This window comes from Gymnodraco acuticeps, unplaced genomic scaffold (assembly GCF_902827175.1).
Source record: "Gymnodraco acuticeps unplaced genomic scaffold, fGymAcu1.1, whole genome shotgun sequence".
NCBI lineage: Eukaryota > Metazoa > Chordata > Actinopteri > Perciformes > Bathydraconidae > Gymnodraco > Gymnodraco acuticeps.
In genome coordinates this window covers 475974-496183 of record NW_022992284.1, presented here as the reverse complement: position 1 = coordinate 496183, position 20210 = coordinate 475974, and the positions used below count along the sequence as shown (strand labels likewise).

General features: G+C 39.9%; 2 protein-coding genes across 12 annotated transcripts in view; one reads left to right on the top strand and one right to left on the bottom strand.

Annotated features, from left to right (window-relative positions):
• LOC117540721 (cyclin-dependent kinase 17-like) overlaps positions 1-15534 on the top strand; it is a 43455-nt gene extending 27921 nt beyond the window's left edge. For 7 of the 9 annotated variants that reach the window (XM_034207515.1, XM_034207522.1, XM_034207514.1 and 4 more), the window contains 14 exons: positions 350-475; positions 7004-7060; positions 7152-7266; positions 7440-7534; positions 7642-7704; positions 8188-8311; positions 8772-8892; positions 9065-9162; positions 9277-9382; positions 10676-10718; positions 10837-10927; positions 11007-11084; positions 11749-11870; positions 12849-15534. In XM_034207515.1, coding sequence (XP_034063406.1) covers positions 350-475; positions 7004-7060; positions 7152-7266; positions 7440-7534; positions 7642-7704; positions 8188-8311; positions 8772-8892; positions 9065-9162; positions 9277-9382; positions 10676-10718; positions 10837-10927; positions 11007-11084; positions 11749-11852 — 1221 coding nt within the window. In that variant the 3' untranslated portion in view covers positions 11853-11870; positions 12849-15534. The remainder of the gene's footprint in view (positions 1-349; positions 476-7003; positions 7061-7151; positions 7267-7439; positions 7535-7641; positions 7705-8187; positions 8312-8771; positions 8893-9064; positions 9163-9276; positions 9383-10675; positions 10719-10836; positions 10928-11006; positions 11085-11748; positions 11871-12848) is intronic. The other 2 variants (XM_034207517.1, XM_034207523.1) reach the window with 1 other exon arrangement.
• Positions 15535-16363: 829 nt separating this feature from the next.
• On the bottom strand, positions 16364-19683 carry parapinopsina (parapinopsin a). 3 transcript variants are annotated; one of them, XM_034207511.1, is made up of 6 exons: positions 18727-19683; positions 18249-18609; positions 17376-17466; positions 17041-17278; positions 16697-16939; positions 16364-16601 (listed from the first exon to the last, which is right to left on the bottom strand). In XM_034207511.1, exons 2-6 carry the CDS (start codon positions 18571-18573, stop codon positions 16464-16466), a joined length of 1035 nt encoding a protein of 344 aa, XP_034063402.1. In that variant the 5' UTR covers positions 18574-18609; positions 18727-19683; the 3' UTR covers positions 16364-16463. The 3 variants fall into 3 exon arrangements, with proteins under 3 accessions (XP_034063402.1, XP_034063400.1, XP_034063401.1); XM_034207509.1 differs by having other exon boundaries at positions 16364-16939; XM_034207510.1 differs by lacking the exon at positions 18727-19683 and having other exon boundaries at positions 16364-16939; positions 18249-18674.
• Between the last annotated feature and the right edge of the window lie 527 nt (positions 19684-20210).

Sequence of the window (20210 nt, the reverse complement as noted above, 5' to 3'; positions counted from 1 at the left end):
ATGTTGTCATAATTTCAGATGAATAGAAGTTGATTAATGATGAGTCTGTTTTAATCAACTGTGACTATGTTGCTTCATTCATTCGATTTTCAATAATTCCGTTTATGTTACAGATCTGGACGATATTCTAAATAAAATATTTACTGAGCTTGAGTATGTATAATTATAAATGGATGGTTGTTTTCAATGTGTAAGTATGGAAGCCCCTCCTTCATACTTGCCATCACGGTCATACGGTTACAGGTATCAATTTAGGGAAAAGCAATGATTGTTGAATTCTGAACCTATTATTTGTGATTTATGTTTCTAACTTATTTTCTTTGTCCCCTCTCCCATCTCTATGTTTCAGGACATCAACAAGCGCTTGTCTCTCCCAGCTGATATCAGGCTACCGGAGGGCTACTTGGAGAAGTTTGCCATGAACAGCCCCCCCTTTGACAAACCCATGAGCCGCAGGCTACGGCGTGCTTCATTGGTAAGTGCTCATTTTGTCTGTGTGTATATTTGCATTTGGGTATACATTTGCAAAGCAGCTGAAACTGACGTCAATCAGCTAATGTGTTGGTTGCTACTTAGCATCTCCATGTGTAGTCTTTGGAGTACTTCATGCTGGTGCTTCTCTTTTACTGCTGCTTTGTTTTGAAACAAAAGTAATGTATTTCAAAGCCATTGTGCCAACTAAAATGGAAGGCCATTATGCCCTCTGACACACTGGAAACTCACAAACATAGATGCATTTCAAACCCTTTTGTTACTTGTTATGCTATATAGCTTCCAATGGCTCAGTAGGCAGTATTATGTATCCAGAACAAGCGCATTATGTGTATGAATCTGGGGGTGGGAGAGAGAGGAGAGGAGGGACTACTGGATAGATAGAAAGGGGGCGGATTGGTAGGAATAGGCAGTTATTCATGAATATGCAGTATGTCAGTTAAAACGCCTTTGTACATCTGCTGTTTGAATTAATTTAATTTAATTTAGTCACATATTCCACATTAGTCTAGACGGGGACGGAAGCATTGTGTTTAATTTTGTCCCTACATCTATCTGGTAGAATTAGATTTTCTTCAAATCGGCACAAACATCCCCTTGAACTGTAGGATTACCTTATTACTAATAAAGGACTGGCTTACCTAAAGCCAGTTGAGTAGCACTTGAAATGTTTGGCTCTATGAAACCTGATGTACTTATATGATTCTGTTTTCTTCAAGGTTGTGTCTTCCTGGTCGAATGTACTTATTGTAAAAGCGTCAGCTAAATGCAATGTAATGTAATGTTATTAGATTTTGGTGATCAAAGGTCAAGTTCACCGTGACCGCACATTCCTCCCATTCTTGTACAAGGGTATGTATCAGGAACACTCTGACGGTATTTCTTTGAATTAGGCTAAACACACCCACCTTACCTTAACTGTTTTTGACCATACATACATATCAAATCAAATCAAGTTTTATTTATATAGCACATTTATAAACGATTTTTGGTCGAGCCAAAGTGCTGTACATATAATAAAAATAGCCTACAGTAGAGACACTTTACAGCAAATACAACAGTACAGATTGTTCAGAATATCAGTATGAGAAAAACGACACCCTCTATCCTTAGATTATAGGATAATACAATGATGTAATGACATTTTGGATAGACATGGATATAAACGTAACATTTATCAGTGGGCGGAGGTATTCCATTGCAAGGCTGATTTTATGTTTCTCTTTTTTTGTTCCAATGCACTCCTCTTACATCCTTTGCCCTTTTTTTTGAATGATCTGCCTTACTGATACAGTTATCTTAAATCATGTTTACCAAAAGCATTGGTATACTGTGGGAAAGCATAAAGCCCCTGTCACACTGTCCCGAAATGTACACCCGATGGACACACGAATATGGAATTGTGAATTTCGCACGAAGATGGCCCTGAACCACACACGAAGGCAACATTTACATTACATTTAAGACATACAACTGCAATGAAAGTACCAAAAACAATTGTGTTACAGTACTATGATACTGTACTGATATCTTCAGACTTTGTTCTTTACTTTATCCGTCGTTATATGTAGAAAATATTACGTTTTCTCCGTAATGTTGTTTCCATAACAACAACAACTTCCTGTCAACTGTCCTTCAAAATAATATATTATATCCTTTTTAGTTTCACAGAACACAAATTGGGTTATTTACATAATATATTTACATGATTTTGTTGTGCAATAAAACAACCCGATGGACACACGATAAAGGAAATGTTCAAATTCGGCTGTGATCGTAGCTACATCGGGCCATTCGTGAGGGCATCTTAAGCCTTCGTATGACCGCCGGTGGAGTTTCTCAGGCTCCGGCAGCAACTTCGTGAGCGGTGGCAAAATCTTTGGCATGCCAAAAAATTGCCGAAGGACCTTGCGAAGGTTAATTTTCGTGTTGAATTCGTGTGTCAATTGTGCCCTTCGTAAGGCCATCGTGAGGGCATCTTGTTATCATCGGTGCCATCGGGCATTCGCCCCGATCAGAGTGAGGGTGAATGCACCGATGATAATACGAAGATGACACGATTTGACAAGATGCCCTCACGAGTGCCTTACGAAGTTGCCGCTCACGAAGTTGCTGCCGGAGCCTGAGAAACTCCACCGGCGGTCATACGATGGCTTAGATGCCCTCACGAATGGCCCGATGTTGCTACGATCACAGCCGAATTTGAACATTTCCTTTATCGTGTGTCCATCGGGTGTCAATTTCGGGACAGTGTGACAGGGCCTTAAAGGATTTGCCCTCCATCAACCACTTCTGCTGTAATTATTGAACAGGGCTGGTACTCTGCCTTTGGCTCTCAGCTTGAAGCAATTTAATGACTCAGCTTTTCTACAGGAGTCTCACAGAGATGAAAGGAAATCATCTTTGAAGAGAGGTTTGCAAGGCAGAAGAGAGGTTTATGTAGCAAGAGTGGACGAGAAAAAAGAGGATAGACTTTCAGGTTATTGTGTCTTTACAATATTAATGAGTGGTGGACATTTTCTAACATGCTTGGGTTTGTCCACTTGTGTGTTGCTGTGTATTTTTATGCATGTGATGTAATAGCTCAATCAATAATTCAGCAGCACTGTCAGACTCATCTGCTGCAGCTCCTCTCCTGACAAGGATTACACACAGGGACACCTTGAAATAAGCCAGAGAACAAGGCATAGGGAGGGAGAAATGCAAGGAGGGATGACTAGAGAATTGTAATGGAACAGTGGCGGTTCTAGACCAATTTGACTGGGGGGGCCACTGGGGGGCCAGTTATTTTCTGAGGGGGGCACAATAAATGCAGGACGAAAAAGAGAACTAGACAGTATGAAGTAATTGCGCATAAGAAAACAATGCAATACAGTTATTGGTATTTGTTTCAGTACACTTATTTATTTCAGATAGATCGTATAGTTATTACTGTTAGCTTCAGCTTAAGTTATAGTGCAATGTTTGCACTAACACCATATTTATATAAAAATAAAGGCAATGAACAGTTACATCTCTACTTTACATAAGGGTGTCTGCACAATCTCACATTACAGAAACAAAATCCTGCGGTTTTTGGCAAACCGAGTACCAGAAAATATACATTTTTTTTAAAAAATTAAAAAAAACTTTTCATTGTTAGGAGGGCCACAGGGGGGTCAGAGGTCAGTGTTAGGGGGGCACTGGCCCCTCATGCCCCCCCCTAGAACCGCCCCTGTAATGGAATAAAGGACAAGATGTGATTTTAAAGTGAGATGCGGTTAAAAATGAGGATGAAGAAATGTGTGAAAAGGAGCTGTAGTTTTAGAGAAGTTAGATGGCAGCTGAGATTACATTTCAAACCAGTGTGTGCTTGGAGTTAGTTTGAATGTATGTGTGTATTCTACAGGACACACTTTGCACTCAGTATTTTACAGACCTAGTTTCGACATGCTCAGCTGGAGACTTGGCCTTAATGAGTTGGCCTCTGCCTCTTACGTCAGTTTAAAAAACCAGTTTGAAACATGCTGGCATGGAAAATAAATGTCTCCCCAAAAGTATTGATTTTATTCTCCCAACAGAACAAGTGTGCCTAAGTGTGTCACAGCAACCCTGAATTACTGCAAGCTTTAGAATAGCAATATGTTTCTCTGCACTTAGATGTTATGGCTTCTGGGTTATCAGTTTAGCTTTCATTTGTTACTGTCACATGACCATGCGTCGGGTGTCCCATTACAGAAGCTCACACTTGAAACCGTGTATTTTGATCTTTGAATCGCTTCCAATGTAATGTGAGTGAAGTTAGTTGGTATCAATTTTCTCTAATGGCTGTTGAAATCAATTATTCACTGCGAACCAATGAGATTCAGTGTTCCATTGTGCTGAGGAAAGAGATGTCATTTTATCTCAAACTACAACACTTAGCTGTGTGCAAAGCTCCCTTTTCTCTGCATCCATTCAACCATGCAGTGGCAAAATACAACAAAGAGTCTCCTATTGATGGTTTTATTCTTTTGTTAAAGCATACCAAGTCTGTGCAGTTAATTGAATATAAATCCCAGTCACGTTTTTGGCTTCTCACAGTTAAATGAACCTTATCGACCACAATATTGACAACAAAAATGCGTGCTTGACTCATGGAAAACTATCTTTTAATGTTGCGGCTGCAGACAGAAAAAAGGAATGTACAGTATTCAGGTGAAGAAAAATATGTTTAAGTCATTTGATAAAAATCTCTGCTCATCAGGAGGAATGTAGCACAACATGAATATAAAAGCAGTGATCTGTGTTAGCGCAGGTTCACTCAGACCTGGTCTATTGCTACTGGCATGTTTAAATGAGAAAGGTGACAGTGCAGGATGTTTATTGGTTGATTGATTGAAACTCTAAGGACTGGCTATATCATGTTAATGAAACGGCTCTCTTCGTCTTTGCACCTCCACTCACCTGCCACCTCTTTTCTTAGCAGTCATATCCCCTCTATCACTAAAAACTAGTCTCAATCCATTCTACTCCCCATCAAACCTGCTCACAAGTATCAGAAGGAGATACCCTATTCAAAATGAAATGGACTTTCTTTTCAATACACATTAAAGCCAAACTGCTCTCTTTAAACACTTGGTACTTCAGCTGTCAGTCCTCTCTGTATGTCTTTTTGACTCTTGTTCAGGCTCAGACAGAACACATCTTGTTTGGTTTTATGTTGCTTTATTTTGTCACAAAAACTTGGTCTGCTGAGTAATCTCAGTGAAGCGTTGGGAATTAAATGAACCCATTGCCATCGAAAGCATACGCAGGCACACACGCACGCACACACGCACACACACACGCACGCACACTCTCAAAAAGGATCATCAGGTACATAGACAGAGAGTGCAGTTGCTGGCTGTAAGCAGAGAGTGGGCAGAAGATAAGGAGCTGTGCCCTCATTTGGTTTAGAGACACTAACATGGAGCAAGGCCACTGATTATTTCTTTGTGTGTGTCACTCAGGGCGTGTGTGTGTTCGTGTGTGTGTTTTTCTCATGTGACTGGTTCCCCTGCCGAAAGAGCAGCACAGCTCAGCAACAGCTCCTTGACAGCCGCTGTCACAAGAGCAGAGATGGGAACAGTGTGTCTGTGTGTGTGTGTGCAGAGGGGAGTGTGTTTACATTTGAGCATAGGCTGCCTGTCTCATAACAAATATTCTCTTGCAAACACACACACAAAAGCGCACACACACAGCATATAAATACAGTGCAGGCCCCTACAAATATTACAAAGTACATAATAATTACACACTACAGTTTGTATTTATATAGTATTTTGGCATTGCAAACTACCAGATACAACACAGATATTGATTCTGAAATTAAATAATGCCAATAATTAATTACGCAAATGTGATTTTGTGCATACCAATACACATACACACTATAACAAGTGTGTCATCTTGTATGTCCCATCTCGTTCTGATGTTGCCTTTTGGGCATGCCTTTAAAGAGATCACATGCTTCATTAGCTAACTTGGTCACTAGAGACCCTCCCCCCCCATACGCATAGACGAGCATCGGCTTGGCATTCATATCAGCATCATTACAGGACGGGCCAGTGCAAGATTGAGAGAGATGGGTGGGTTCAGAGAGATGAGCACAGATAAAACATGGCTGGAACAACCCTGACGGAGATAGACAAATAAGTGGGGGAAAGTGACAGAGAAAGGGATAAACACTGACAGGCGTGTGGGTATCACAGCTTGACATAGCTACATTCATCTATAATTCATGACCCGGTTCTGGGGGCCATATACATTATGCAGCTTAACCTTTATTATCTGAATTCAGGATTAATTAAAAGTTTATCCAACTCACCAATTAGAAGTATGCACGCTGGGTATTTATAGACATGTTTAGATGTAAATATCCCCATGAAGCTATCTGCAGAGCCTCATTTCATTGTCTTTGTTATACTGCATTCCTGCGGCTGAAGAATAGCATTAAAATACTTTTGTTCATGGAAGTTCAAGTTATCATTTAATTTCCCACTATACCACACAGGCTTTCAAATGTGCCTGTATATGTTTGTGCCCAATGCAATGTATATGATTCTGAATGATGTTCCATGAACTGGACCATGTCAGAAGATCTGACCAAATGTACGTTTAGATCATAAGGTGAAATACAGTAGAGAAACAGATGATATATGCAATCACGAAGATATAATCTAGAATTAGAAAAATAAGAGATGCTCAGTTACATACTGTTAATGTTGGATAAGCTAAAGCTTTAGCATAAGCACACCAACTGACAGACACACACAGAATAATAAGATTTGGTGACTCAAACCCTTGCAGTTGTAGGCCAGGTGTCATCAACAATGAAACTGAAATCTGAACTAACAGCCGTGGCCCTCAGGATTTGTTTCTCAAGATAGTTAGACTAAACATAGTGGAGGGGCTTAGCTACCAAAACCACAAAGACTCCTCAATGTCTTGACAATATTGTACATTGATAGAGATATAACTTCCTCAACTGTCTTCTTTCTGTGTTCTCCAGTCTGAAATCGGCTTTGGGAAACTTGAGACCTACATCAAACTGGACAAACTAGGGGAGGTAAGATCAATAAAGAAAATCCTTGAAAGTGACACTAAGTAGATACAAACTCCTCAAAATACTCACACTTGCATGCTTTCTATCTCCGCAGGGGACCTATGCTACAGTGTTTAAGGGGCGAAGCAAGTTAACAGACAACTTAGTAGCTCTGAAGGAGATCCGGCTGGAGCACGAGGAGGGCGCGCCCTGCACGGCTATCCGGGAAGGTACTGACATGTTGTCTAAATCATGCAATTCGGAAGTAAACAACTCACAGGCAAACACAGCACCATGTTGTCAAGAAGCTTGTAAGGTTTTGACAGTGCTATGAACTATGAGCTGCTTCCTCACAGGTTCTCTGTGTTTGACTGACAGTCTCCAATATGTCTCCCCCTTCTAGTGTCTCTACTGAAGGACTTGAAGCACGCCAATATTGTCACTCTCCATGACATCATCCACACTGAGAAGTGCCTGACACTCGTGTTTGAGTACCTGGTGAGTGTCTGTACTGTGCATGTGTGTAGGTTTATTGTGTGTGAGATAGCAAATAATACTAATCTGAATATCTGCACTTATTTAATTCTTTCTTTATCTCCTCTCAGGAAAAAGATCTGAAGCAGTACATGGACGACTGTGGGAGCATAATGAGTGTTCACAATGTCAAGGTAATGCAAAGCAATACACATGTTCACTACTGACATAGACATAGACATACTTTATTGTCATTTCAACAAGACACAGAGTGTACTATTAAAACGAAATTTCGTTGTACTGGCTTACAGGAACAGGACAATATAAAAACTTGCTAAAATTGTACATATAAATAAATAATAGTGACATGGTGCTGATAAAATTAAAGATAAAGTGTGAGGAGACATCTTTAGAGTTGCTCCTGAATGTAATCATATTTTCACTGTTGCAATTGAAAAAAAAAGCGTCCATTTTGTGTTTTATTTTCTTTCAATAGCAGCAAAACATTGGCATGCAGCTTGGCTTCTCAATTATAATGTTGAAAGTTGTTTGATCAGTACATCAAAAGAATGCCACATAATGTAACCTGTTACAATAAATTACTTGGTTAAATGATTATATTTAATGTAATGACAAGTATGTAACAATAACTTATACGAATGTCAACTCCTTTTCAGATATTCCTTTTCCAGCTGTTGCGAGGTCTGGCGTACTGCCACAGAAGAAAGGTCCTCCACAGAGACCTCAAACCCCAGAACCTGCTCATCAATGAGAAAGGAGAGCTCAAACTGGCAGATTTCGGTATATCATCATATGACTTACTAAAAGCACAAGATCAGTCTCATATATTTTCTTTTCGGTTTGACCTGTCATTATATTTTCTATAAAAAATGAATTTACAGGCTTTAAAATGAACTAAACTCATAGGGAACTATTTTTACTTTGTTAAAATACAATTAGCTAGTCATTTACTGAGAGTTTGTAATGTATTTAATGGAAAAAGTCTGAAAAACGCCCCACTAGCGCCCCCTAAAGGATACTGCTCCTAGACCCAACAGGAGTAGAGTACTTTGACTTAACACTCAACATTGCCCTCGGTAGGTGAACATCAAAACATGACATAATAATGTGCATACTCCTGTGTTGCATAATTTTCCAGGAGGTTTCCTGCTGGTATGAGATGTTTTGAGTTGAACTAAAACATACAAATCCTAATGAGGCATATTAACATAAATCAATGTCATTTTCTGTTTGAATTAAGGTTTGGCGAGAGCTAAATCTGTTCCTACGAAGACCTACTCCAATGAAGTTGTGACATTATGGTACCGGCCACCAGATGTGCTTCTGGGCTCCACTGAGTACTCTACACCCATTGATATGTGGTGAGCAAACACAGATTCAAGCAAATACACACACTTTCAGAGAAGAACATAAAACTACCCCTGTTTGTCTGTCCGTTTCTTTCTGTTCTCACATTAAGGGCCTCTGTTTATTCTCTGAGCTTTCCTCAAAAAACAACATTTGTTATTCCATTGTTTCTTTATCTTTTTCCAGGGGTGTGGGCTGCATCTTTTATGAGATGATCACTGGCAGACCTCTCTTCCCTGGATCCACTGTGGAAGATGAGCTACATCTCATATTCCGCATCCTAGGTGAGACAACATCAGCGTAATTCAGATGATCATATGCTTATGTGACATGCATCCTTATTTAGTTTGTTTGTCTGCGTCTGTACAATAATAACTAATGCTCTTTATCTGGAACAGGTACTCCTACAGAAGAGACTTGGACTGGAATCACCACCAGTGAAGAGTTTAAGACGTACAAATTTCCTCGATACAACGCAGAGCCCCTCGTCAACCACGCACCCAGGTGTGTAGGTGTGAATGTAGGCACACACAGCCATGGCTCCACGTGTGTTTAAATGTGTGTCTCAAAACAAGAGCAGGTTTCAGAATTCCAAAACGTACAGGAAAGCCTAGAAAGTATTTGACCGATTTTCCAGGAACTCAAAACACAAGAAAAATCTGAGAAATTAAAATGTCCAGGACAATCTTGTGTTTTTTGCTTTTGTTGTTTTCCTAGCAGAATCAACTGCTAGGATTATTATTATGGCTCCCCAAAACACATACTTTAACTTAACTGTGACATCAAAGGGAAAATAAATCTATAAGGGTTATCTTTCATAGTCGCATTGACTTTAAGTTGTTCAAATTCGTTCTTTGTTGTCTCACTGGTCTACTCTCCCTGCAGAGCTAGGTTATTAGGATAGTAACATAAAGAGGAAACGTTGTTTTAAAAAGACTTGGTTAGACTCAGCAAGCTGAAGCTTCATATAATCTTCACATAACAAACAGGGTTCTTATGGTCATTAAAAACCTGGAAAAGTCATGGAAATTCAAAATGCTAATTCCAGGCCCTGGAAAAATTATGGAAAACAATATTTATATATATTTTTTTTGGAAAAGTCATAGAAATGTAACTAAAGTTGCATCAAATATAATTTATATTTTATCTAATTGCCGAAATAGTAATACTAAAATGATAATAAATACTGTATCGTATAGTAATGAAACGTAAAATGGAATTTTCTGACGAGGTATTTTGCTGATGAGATATTTTAGTTGCTTTAGCCTGTAGAAGCTAGTAAGCCTACTATTTGATTTGTTTTAGACACAACATGTTTCATATGCAGACCTTATTTTCCTGTTCCATGTTAAAATAAACCATTTTCAGTGGTACCGCTGAGAAAGAGTAATTGTTTTGGTCATGGAAAATTAGGTAAAAGTCATTGAAAATCATTGGTGAAAAAGTGTATGAACCCTGATCAAAGACTGTGGATGTTGTACCAGATTACTTTCGAGCAGATCTTTTAATGGTCATTATGGACAGGAGGAATGATTACATCAGGCAAAACTGCAATATTCATATTGGGACCTGCGTATTTTGAACCTTTCCTTTAAGTGACTGATGTGTAAGATGTGATAAGATAAGGATTGATTTTAAGTTGTATCTGTTGTCAAGGGTTTCCTCCTCTGTTGAAATCGCAGGAACCCTCTAAGGCTCTGTATGGCTGAGCTCAGCATTTGACTACAAATGCACTCAAATCCCTCTCCGTCACCTTTCCTTTCTCTCTGACTTTTCCTCTTGCTTTCTTTGACACAGGATAGACAATGATGGTCACGACCTCCTCTCACTGCTTCTTCAGGTAAGAAACATTGCATAAAATGATGAATACTCTTAGTATACGTATGTACTACCATTACATTAGACTACAACACTAATGCACCTCTCTTTATCTCCCTTCTTTGTCTCTGTGTCTCTAGTTTGAGGCTAAGAAGCGGGTATCAGCTGAAGACGCTCTGAAACACTCGTATTTCAAATGTTTTGGGGAGGAGGTTCAAACGCTGTCTGACAGTGAGTACACACAGTCTGACATGTAGAATTTGCACATTTACTGTACAATCCCGTCTCATCAACTCTTTGTTGTTTTCAGTCACATCCATCTTCTCTGTAAAAGGCATTCAGCTTCAGAAGGATCCAGGGAAGAGATCCTCAGTCTTCCCAGAGTCAAGTAAGTTCTCCATGATAGAAACATAGTGGTAAAAGTAAAAAAGAAAAGGTACATTCTCCACGGGAATATGAAAAACAATAGGTGCCTCCTGTCCTCTCCCTTTTCTTTCTCTTTCCTCGGTTTGCTTTATGTCGTCTATCATTTGGTTATTCTTTAAACTTGTATCTACTGCCATCATCTGTTCATAACTGTAATCTCTTCAATGCTTATTCGTACTTAATGGCTAAATACATATACAACCTATGACTATAACTTGTGTTAGTTCTAATTAGCAAATGTTAACATGCTCACAGACAAAAAAACACGAAGTAAGAAGCACACCCAAAAATGTAATTGGTACATTACTACGACAGTTACCCTTATCTAAACCACTGTACATTACATTTGCATGAATGTCTTTTGAAATTTGTTTAGATTTACTTCATGTTTCTGTCTCTGTCAGAGTCTCAGTCTGTGTGTCTCTTTCTTTCTGCTTCCTGCTTCGGCCTCTATGTCATGTTTTGATAAACTGTCCCTTCTCTTTCTTGCTGCCCATGCCCTCTCCTTTCCTAATCCTCAACTACTCCTTAATTATTATTAATAATCTCCCTTGTGTGACCTGCTCCTACTCCTCCGTAACGCCTTAATATTCCCAACCTTCCCCCTTTTCCCTGACCCTAAAAAGCGATGGCCCATAAGCTAGGCTCTGCACCCTCGCAGTACTTCCAGAGAGAAGCAGCCAATCCCAGGGCTCAGAGTCAAAATCTCTCCTCCACTTCCACAGGCTGAGTGGCCCCTACCGTTCCGGTAAATACGGTCTCTTTGAATCTGTCTGTTTTCTGTTCTGTTCCCCTCTGGCTGTTACCTGGCCTCCTTTCTTCTGTCCATTCGCTCTTTGTCCCACTTAATATATGGCTCTCGGGTTGCTAAACTCGGCTCAATGCGGGTACATTTCACTTCCCTCCTTGCATTCCATCAACCAAAACAACACTTGGTGTTGGTACCACTTCAAACTCACATCCCTTTTTAATTTTTAACATTTCTATGTCTCTATTTGTTGTTTATTCCTCTCCCTTTCTCTGTTCTTGCCTCTGCCCACCTGCATCATCTCAGCTTTCACTTACCTAACCCTCTTTTTATCAGAGTGAGCCACTCCCAGCATTTATGTCAGGGATAAAGGGTGACAACATATATACGTTAAAGAAAAATCATGTGATCAGAGAACAGTCCTTTGATTGTTTTCCTTTGCAGTCCTGTTTAGGTTTCTACAGAGACAGATGTAGCCTTTTTGTTGAGTCTGTAAGTGAGGGTTTGGTGAAGTGTGCTTTTGCTTGGTTTGGTTCTAAAAATGAATTTTCTATCAGCATGGATATGGTCTGTTCTTCTAACTGCAGTGTGTTATACTGACTGGTAGGTATGTTTGAGCTTTAGATGCAAAAGATTACACACACAATTACAGATTATAGAACTATATGATCCAATTGGTTGCCAAAGTATTGGCACTGATAACACCACCACTACACTATATGGCCATGCTATATGTGAAGGCTCCCAGTTTGTGCACAAATCCATAATCAGGACAATGTTTTGGACGCACAGAGCCGTGGTTACCTTTATTTATCAAACCTTAAATTAGATGTAGAACAATCTTTGATTATGTGTTTTTGCAGGCATGGAGTGAAATGTGTGGTGGTGTGTTTGTTTTTGTCTAAATGAAATCCGAACCTATTTTAATATATCTCTCTCGCTCCCCGTTCTTTCTCTGTTTCTCTCTCTCTCTCTCAGCCCAGGGGAAGAGCAGGAGGCAGAGTGTGTTGTTTTAGTGCTGGCCGGGGCGCTGAGGTGAGGAGGACAGAGACACGTGGAGCTGTCCTGTCAGACATACGTTCACTGACCCTGCCACACACACACTGAAGGAGCGACACACACCCTGCCACAGAAACACACACACTGAAAAAAATACACACACACATACTTGAAACAAAACCACCCAGAATTTAGGCTGAAGAATTTGTACTTGACAATAAAAATAAATAAAGACTCAGTTAAATTTAAGGATGAGAGAAGCGGGGAAATGCCGTTAGAAAAGTGGGAGAGTACAAGATTCTCCTTGCTGCTACTACCGCTGCTGTCCAGAAGAGGGCAGCGTTTAAGGAGTGGGCTGGCTCGGTTTCTGAACAGAACTTGCTGCATCAGTGAGCCGTGAGGAAGAAGTCTAAGGCGAAGAAAGAGAAGGAACTTTCTTGTGCTCCTTTTCTTTTTTGTTCGGACTGTTGTTGTACATAAATAGACTGAGCTGTAGAACTCTGCTTTTTTCATAACACGCCTCGGCCTGAATCCAAACTCAGAATATTGCACCTGAACCCTAAACCCTCGCCTGACCTCTTGGCCCTTTATTACGCAATCTTTAAAACAACACATAGAAATACACAATCTCTTTCTTTCTCTCATTCTCTAGCTCTCTTGAATAAACACACATAAACACACACACACACACACACAGACACACACACACTTATGATTCACTTGAAAGTTAAGAGTCTGTAGAAAAGTGGAGTTTACAGATAAACTTTAGCACCTTATTGTCCAGTAGAAGTCAGGGTGGCTGTCATTACGTTACCTCATCACTCAAGCAGAGTAGGATGTAAAGTACATGCTAGATTTAGAATGAAGAAGAATCAAATAACAAACCAAAAAAACAACAACAATACTACACTAAAATAAAACACTAAAGACACTCACAAACCAGTCGTCGACAATTATTGCATTTGCTCACATGCTGTAAAGAACACTACGCTGCAAGACACTCCTGTTCTTAGTAGACAAGAAGGAAAACCTTTACGGATAGAGAGGTTTACAAATCCTCAACTGCTTATTCCTAGACACACCCTTTCCTCTTTTGCCTTGACTCAGAAGTTGTCTTGATGTGCTGTGTGATGTACAGGTGTTGATGTTAAAACGTTCTCTTTGCACCTGCTTTTACCTCTTTAGATCATCCCAAACATCTCCCTCTAATCTCTATTTGCATTTATTTTTACTCTTCTTATTTTTCAATCTGTATATATCATACTTTTTACTTGTCAGAAGCAATGATACTTCCAGGATGCTGTTCTCAGTCTTTACTGTGTTCCCACCGGAACAGTGTGTCGACTGGCTGGGGACGTGTTGCACATTCCTTGAGCTCAGGACTTAACGCTAGTGTTGTTTTGTGGATGCTGTGAGGTGCAGCTGGTCTTGTATGTCTCCCCATGTGTGGCAGAGAATGTCAAACATGGCCTAAAACCCTTTTGCAAAGCTGGTTCAGACTATGTGAAGGAGTATTTTCATCCTTTCATTTGTCTGTGTCATACTTAGTTAATTTCACCAAATGATTGCTGTCCAGTGACTACCTTACCCACGTCTGTAGTATACTTGTCATCTTCTTCGAGCATGTTTGTGTATTAAACACTGAGTTGGTATGTGAAATAGCTTCTGCTGGAAAATACCGTCAGTCGGTTTAGTGCATGGGACATGACATTACATGATTATTGTTTTTACATCAAAACACACATTCAACTGTAATGGCTCCTCATTGAGTCTGAAGACTGTTCTCTTTAATAAAACGAAGACAATGACAACACAGTAGTCAGCAACAATGGCATGTGCTGCCGGCATTGGGACCAGATAGTTTGTAGGACAAATTTGCCTCGATCTCAATCTTTGAGCGTTTAATAGGACTTGAAGGACTCAGACACACTGTTGTTTCCCGCTGATAACTTTACAGGCTGCCACAAACTACAGGACCAAGTCAATCCTCCAAGCACCAGGTGTTCAAGCACACAACTGTTTCACACACCAATCAGTTGAAATGTCAACGTGTACTGTATCCTACGAGATGGCTTGTGAGTGTAGATTGGAGTTGCCTGTTCTTCAGGCACTGACCTTGGGTCATTTCTGCATCTTTTTTGAAAATGGATTCAAAAAGGGTGAATTGATCCCATGTCTTTGCCTGTAAGAAGGACTACCTATTAACCCAGAGTGTGACAGTATGTAGCATGTACATAGTTGATCCCTTGCTCTGTATATATATATAAAAGTGTACAGGTTTGAAACAGCTGTTCACACTCTGGCTTTTTTTTTGCTTTTCCTTTATGAAAGTCATAGCAATATTTCTGTAATCAATAAAAAGCCAAGGTAATAGGAAGAGTGTGATTGCATTTGTGTTATTTTAGCGAAGGAGAAATGACTGTGAATGATCAAACTGTGAGACTTGACTTGAGGGTTTTTTTTCTTGCTGTTTAACATGCTGGATCCAAAAGGCTGGACTGAAGTATCATGTTGCAAAGGAGTATAACACACTGTTTGTTTTTATTTTAATCAATGAAAGCCATAAAGGTGACAATGGTCTGTGTATGAGGGGTGTGAACCATGTTTGAGCACAGACCAAAGCTGGATGACGTGTACACCTAATAAATAAAATAATGTAATTACCTTTTTTTTCCTTGTCATAAATATTTTTAAAATATATTGCCATCTTTTTTGTTGGATTACATCATAACCTACAATTACATTTACAGGGCTTTGGCAGTTTGCTGCAAATCTGTATTTAAAGAATTATTAATCCGGCTTCTCAGTCTTGCAGTACCAATTAAGCAAATGCTTACTAAGATGTGTAAAATGTAATTCAGTCACTCACTTAAATGCGGCCTTTAAGTCTTTGCTGGCACTATAGGTTTTAAACAACATCTATAAGAAGGAAATTGTGCTTATTATTAATTTTAGCAAGCCATGTATGTTGTTTCAGCTGTACACACATACAAGGTTGTAGATGTAGCGACTTCCGGAAACAAAGTCGCTGAGGTCGGGCCTGGTTGCATATATCTGACGCGCTTCCAAATTAATTGCTGACATAAAAAATGCTGTGAAAATGTAATTTAGTGAAAAATGAGATGATCAATTTAGCACAATGTGAACAAAAAATCGAAACAATTGTGGTCAACAAGAAGCACCCTCTTTTCCACACACACACCTCACGCAGGTGAACAGGTGATTATAATTCCTGAGTGCAGCCCATATCCATATGACCCATACACACTAACCAATTGCGATCCCACATTTTATAATATAAACCATTACTCATACAAAGGAAATATAAACTAGTGCAAACCTAATTCGTAATAAAACAAAATGTATCACTTTGTACGTTTAATGGCTCCTATGAGTCTTTATCTTTGAAAACCTCAACATTTGTACACACTGTGAATTTCACACAACGTGGTAAATTAAAAAAAGAATGAAACCTGAACATTATTGGCCATGACAGAGATTAAGACAAAGGGGTTGTATTTATTGTAAGAATACATTTCCATTGCTTCTTCCTTTTTACATTGCTTCGACACTTGGGATTCATGACCACTTTTATTATTTCAAAGATTGTTTGGGTGAGACTCTTGGGAGCTTGTTGAGAGCAGAAACTGTGGTCTCATCCTCAGTAACTTGTGATTCGGTTGCCCACGGGTTCCTTCCACACAGGATAGTGGAAACAGCGTATCCCCGAAACTGGAAACACACACATAGCAAAGGGTAAATAATAGTATGCATATATCCCTTTCCTTTGTGTGTGCAAATATGAATGTGCATGATGGAGGGTTAACCTGTCTGTTCATGAAAATGTATATCATAGGGTTGTAGACAGTGCTGCTCTTAGCCAAGTAAACTGGTATGGTAGCGATGATGGGGTTAATATATAAACTGGAGTCCATGATGACAGCGAGGGCCATGCCAGCATATGGCAGCCAGGTCACTAGGAAGGCCAACACCATCACCACTATCATACGTGCTACCTGCATCTCCACACGATGTGTGCTGCCAGCCTCACATATCTGCAGCTTGGTCACCTATGACACCCAAATACAAGCAAAACAACTTATTGTAATGTGGGTACAGGCAACCAGTAGTCATTTAGTGTACTCATATTCCCAACATTTAGATAGCTCACCTGCCGGAGGGTCCATAAAAGTTTTGAGTAAGATACTACGATGACCGTGAAGGGCACAGTAAAGCACAGCATAAAGTATAAGATGATGTAGGACATGTTCCCGATGTCCCGGCTGTACCAGTTAGGCGCACAGGAGGTTTTGACGCCCTCCAGCTCAAAACTACCCCAACCAAACAGAGGTGGAGTGTTCCACAAAAACGACCACAGCCAGGACAGCACCACTCCGGAAACAGCATGTCTGAGGAAAATAGATGTGGTGTCACATGCCGGAGGAGTGTTCAAAGTGTTGTAATCTGGGTGATGCTGCCAAGAGAAATATTGAATGTGATGTATACCTTGTCTGGAACAGGACAGCCCCCTGGGGATAGCACACCACTATGTAGCGTTCTACAGAGATTATCGCGATGGTACACAGACTTGATATACCTAAAAAAAGAAATGTGTGAAAACAAAATGACTTTTTCGTAGAACAGATTCCTGCTCAGCTTTACACCAATTAATGAATATGTACATTTAGAAGTAAGAACATTTATTTTAGTACTAAACTTTGGAGTGTTTACATTTGATGCCACTTAATACACTCAAAGGGTTATATAGTAATATGAAATGTTTATTATATTAGCATGACTGCTATATTTACTCATTACTTTTTTATACATTTTTAAATAAAACACATTAATTATACAATATATGACGATGAAATAAAAGATAAGGCAGAGTTTCCACACCTGCAAAAAATCATTGTTTGGTGGCTCTCATGTCACATGGTCTGTCTCTTAGTAACTTTGAGAGAAAATGATCAAATATTTCACACAGAAAGTAGAACATGTTTTACAAGAAAGTGTTCAATTATTTTAAAACAGAACTCTGTTTTCTCTGTTTGAATCCTTTATCATCTCCCAAAGCATCCAGATTTGTAGGGCTCTTTTAGAGGGGACAATTGGACTGAAATACCGAGGTGCTTATTAAGTTGTTAAAATAAGCTCAACCTCATCAGGCTACGAATGATGATATGTGTCAGCTATGACAATCTTATAATGTAATATGTAAAACATGTGTTGCCCCTGCAGAGCCTGTAACTTCTTTAACAATTGCACAATCTGTTGATACATCTTCTGTTCTTTTACTGAGGCTTTTTGTAAGTTGTAGGTTATGCTTTGTATCCGTATACAAAAGTAGGCATACTGCTTGGCTTTTGATTGACTCACCAAACATGGAGACAGCAAAGCCCTCTAAAACACAGCCTGCGCGTCCCAGGCTGAAGTATCCCATGGCACTGGTTACTGTGGTGGGCAGACCTCCAAATACAGCACAGCCCAGGTCACATATGGCCAGATTTACTAAGGCGTAGCTGAGTGGCTGCCTCAGCTGTCTGTGTCTCACAGTCACCACAATCACCAGGACGTTGAGGAAGATCCCACACACGGAAAACACACCCATGATAACGGCCAGTATTGTGTAGCCAGTCCGAGACAGGAGCTCCTCGTTGACTGAACTGTGAGAGTTTCCATCATGTAAGGAAATGTGCACCATCTTGATCAGTGACAATGAAGAGGACCACTGGTCCTTCTTGAGATAAAAACAAATCCAAATGAAGTCCAGAATATCCACAGGTTAAAAAATAGCAGTCTCACAAAGCTTAAACCAAAACTATATAACAATCCAACATAATTCCAACAGTATTACCAATTTATATGTTTCTTCAGCTGCAGCGGTGGCTGCTCTGGTGCAGCTGAAGAGAAGAGGAAGATGTGACACTTTTAATAAGCCCAATGAGAGGTGGTAGGCTTTACACCATCTAATTCTTTAAAAAACAAATCCGCAGATCCAGATTGAGATGACAATAATTCAATCTGATTTCCTATAAGACTGCACTTTCCATGATTGCTGGGTTTACAGCTGCTCCTGAGTAATGAAACAGGGATTCAGTGGCACAATGTCTGTTTTAGGATCAGAGTTAAATGCAAGCCTGCTTGTGAAATGCATAGAAAGAGCATTATGTTAATGTCGCACATTTTAGTGACAGCAGGATTTGCACATGCACTTATTTTGGGGTGATTAACATTTTTCAGACAAAATAACTAAATATTTAAACTATTTATTTTAAATCTACCAATGAATTAAGCCCCTTTTTAAAGAGGTCATGATGTCAGAGTAAGCTTTAGAAAAGAGTGTTACACCAGGAGTGTTTAAGATGGATTGCTTGGCTCAAGAACACTATAGCAGGGTATATAACCATCAATTCAGGCTCAGCTTCTCTATTCAACTCAATTACATCTAAAGGGGCTTTCTTGGCATTAAAGTTTCAAGAAAAATGTATCAAAAATATTTTCAACATGTGTAGGCCACCAGCATTATTCCCCTCCGACCGATTACTACTATGCTTGGTTAGGATGTATAGTTGTCGTCGTCCTAGTAGTTGAATCTAATCTAAAAAAAGAAATCTAATATAATCTAGTCTTTCACACACACATACGGGTTTTGGGCCGAGGGCGACACCGTACTTCCGGTATCCACCATTTCACGCAAGGTGCAAGCAGAATATCATAGTCTATTGCCTTAATCAATATCTAGTCAACTCTAAAATACCACATATATGCATTGGCATGATAATATTATTGTGACAAGTGGGGTATTCACCTGGTGTTTCCAGAAGATAGACGTAGATGCAGCCAAAATCGAACGAAGGCCACTTTCGAGTCGTTTTTCCATACATCTGCAGGCAGTCTGTAAGGGCAATCGGACAACCCACACAGCTCTAGTTTACGCTGGTAACGACCTAGAGCACACCCCTCAAGTCCAGAGATGTAATCCGAAGACATGCAGCGATTTCTTCGGTCGTTAATTCAGAAAAAAAACCGAGTGCGCTCTGCCTGGCTCATACTTGCCAACCCTCCCGATTTTCGCGGGAGACTCCCGATTTCATTGCCCTCTCCCGGTTTCCTCCCGGGGTCATATTTCTCCCGATTTCTGACAAAATCAGATTTACTCAGGACTGTTTCCACTCGGACTTTAATACAGCTACACCATTGTTTGGTTTCCATGGTAGCGCGTCTCTTTAGTAGCGTGCGCAACTGAAAGTCTGAGAGGGGGAGGCAGATAGTCACATAAAACAGAACAAGAATCGACAACACGACCCTCTGCTCACTCCTCTCCTGTAAAATACAGGT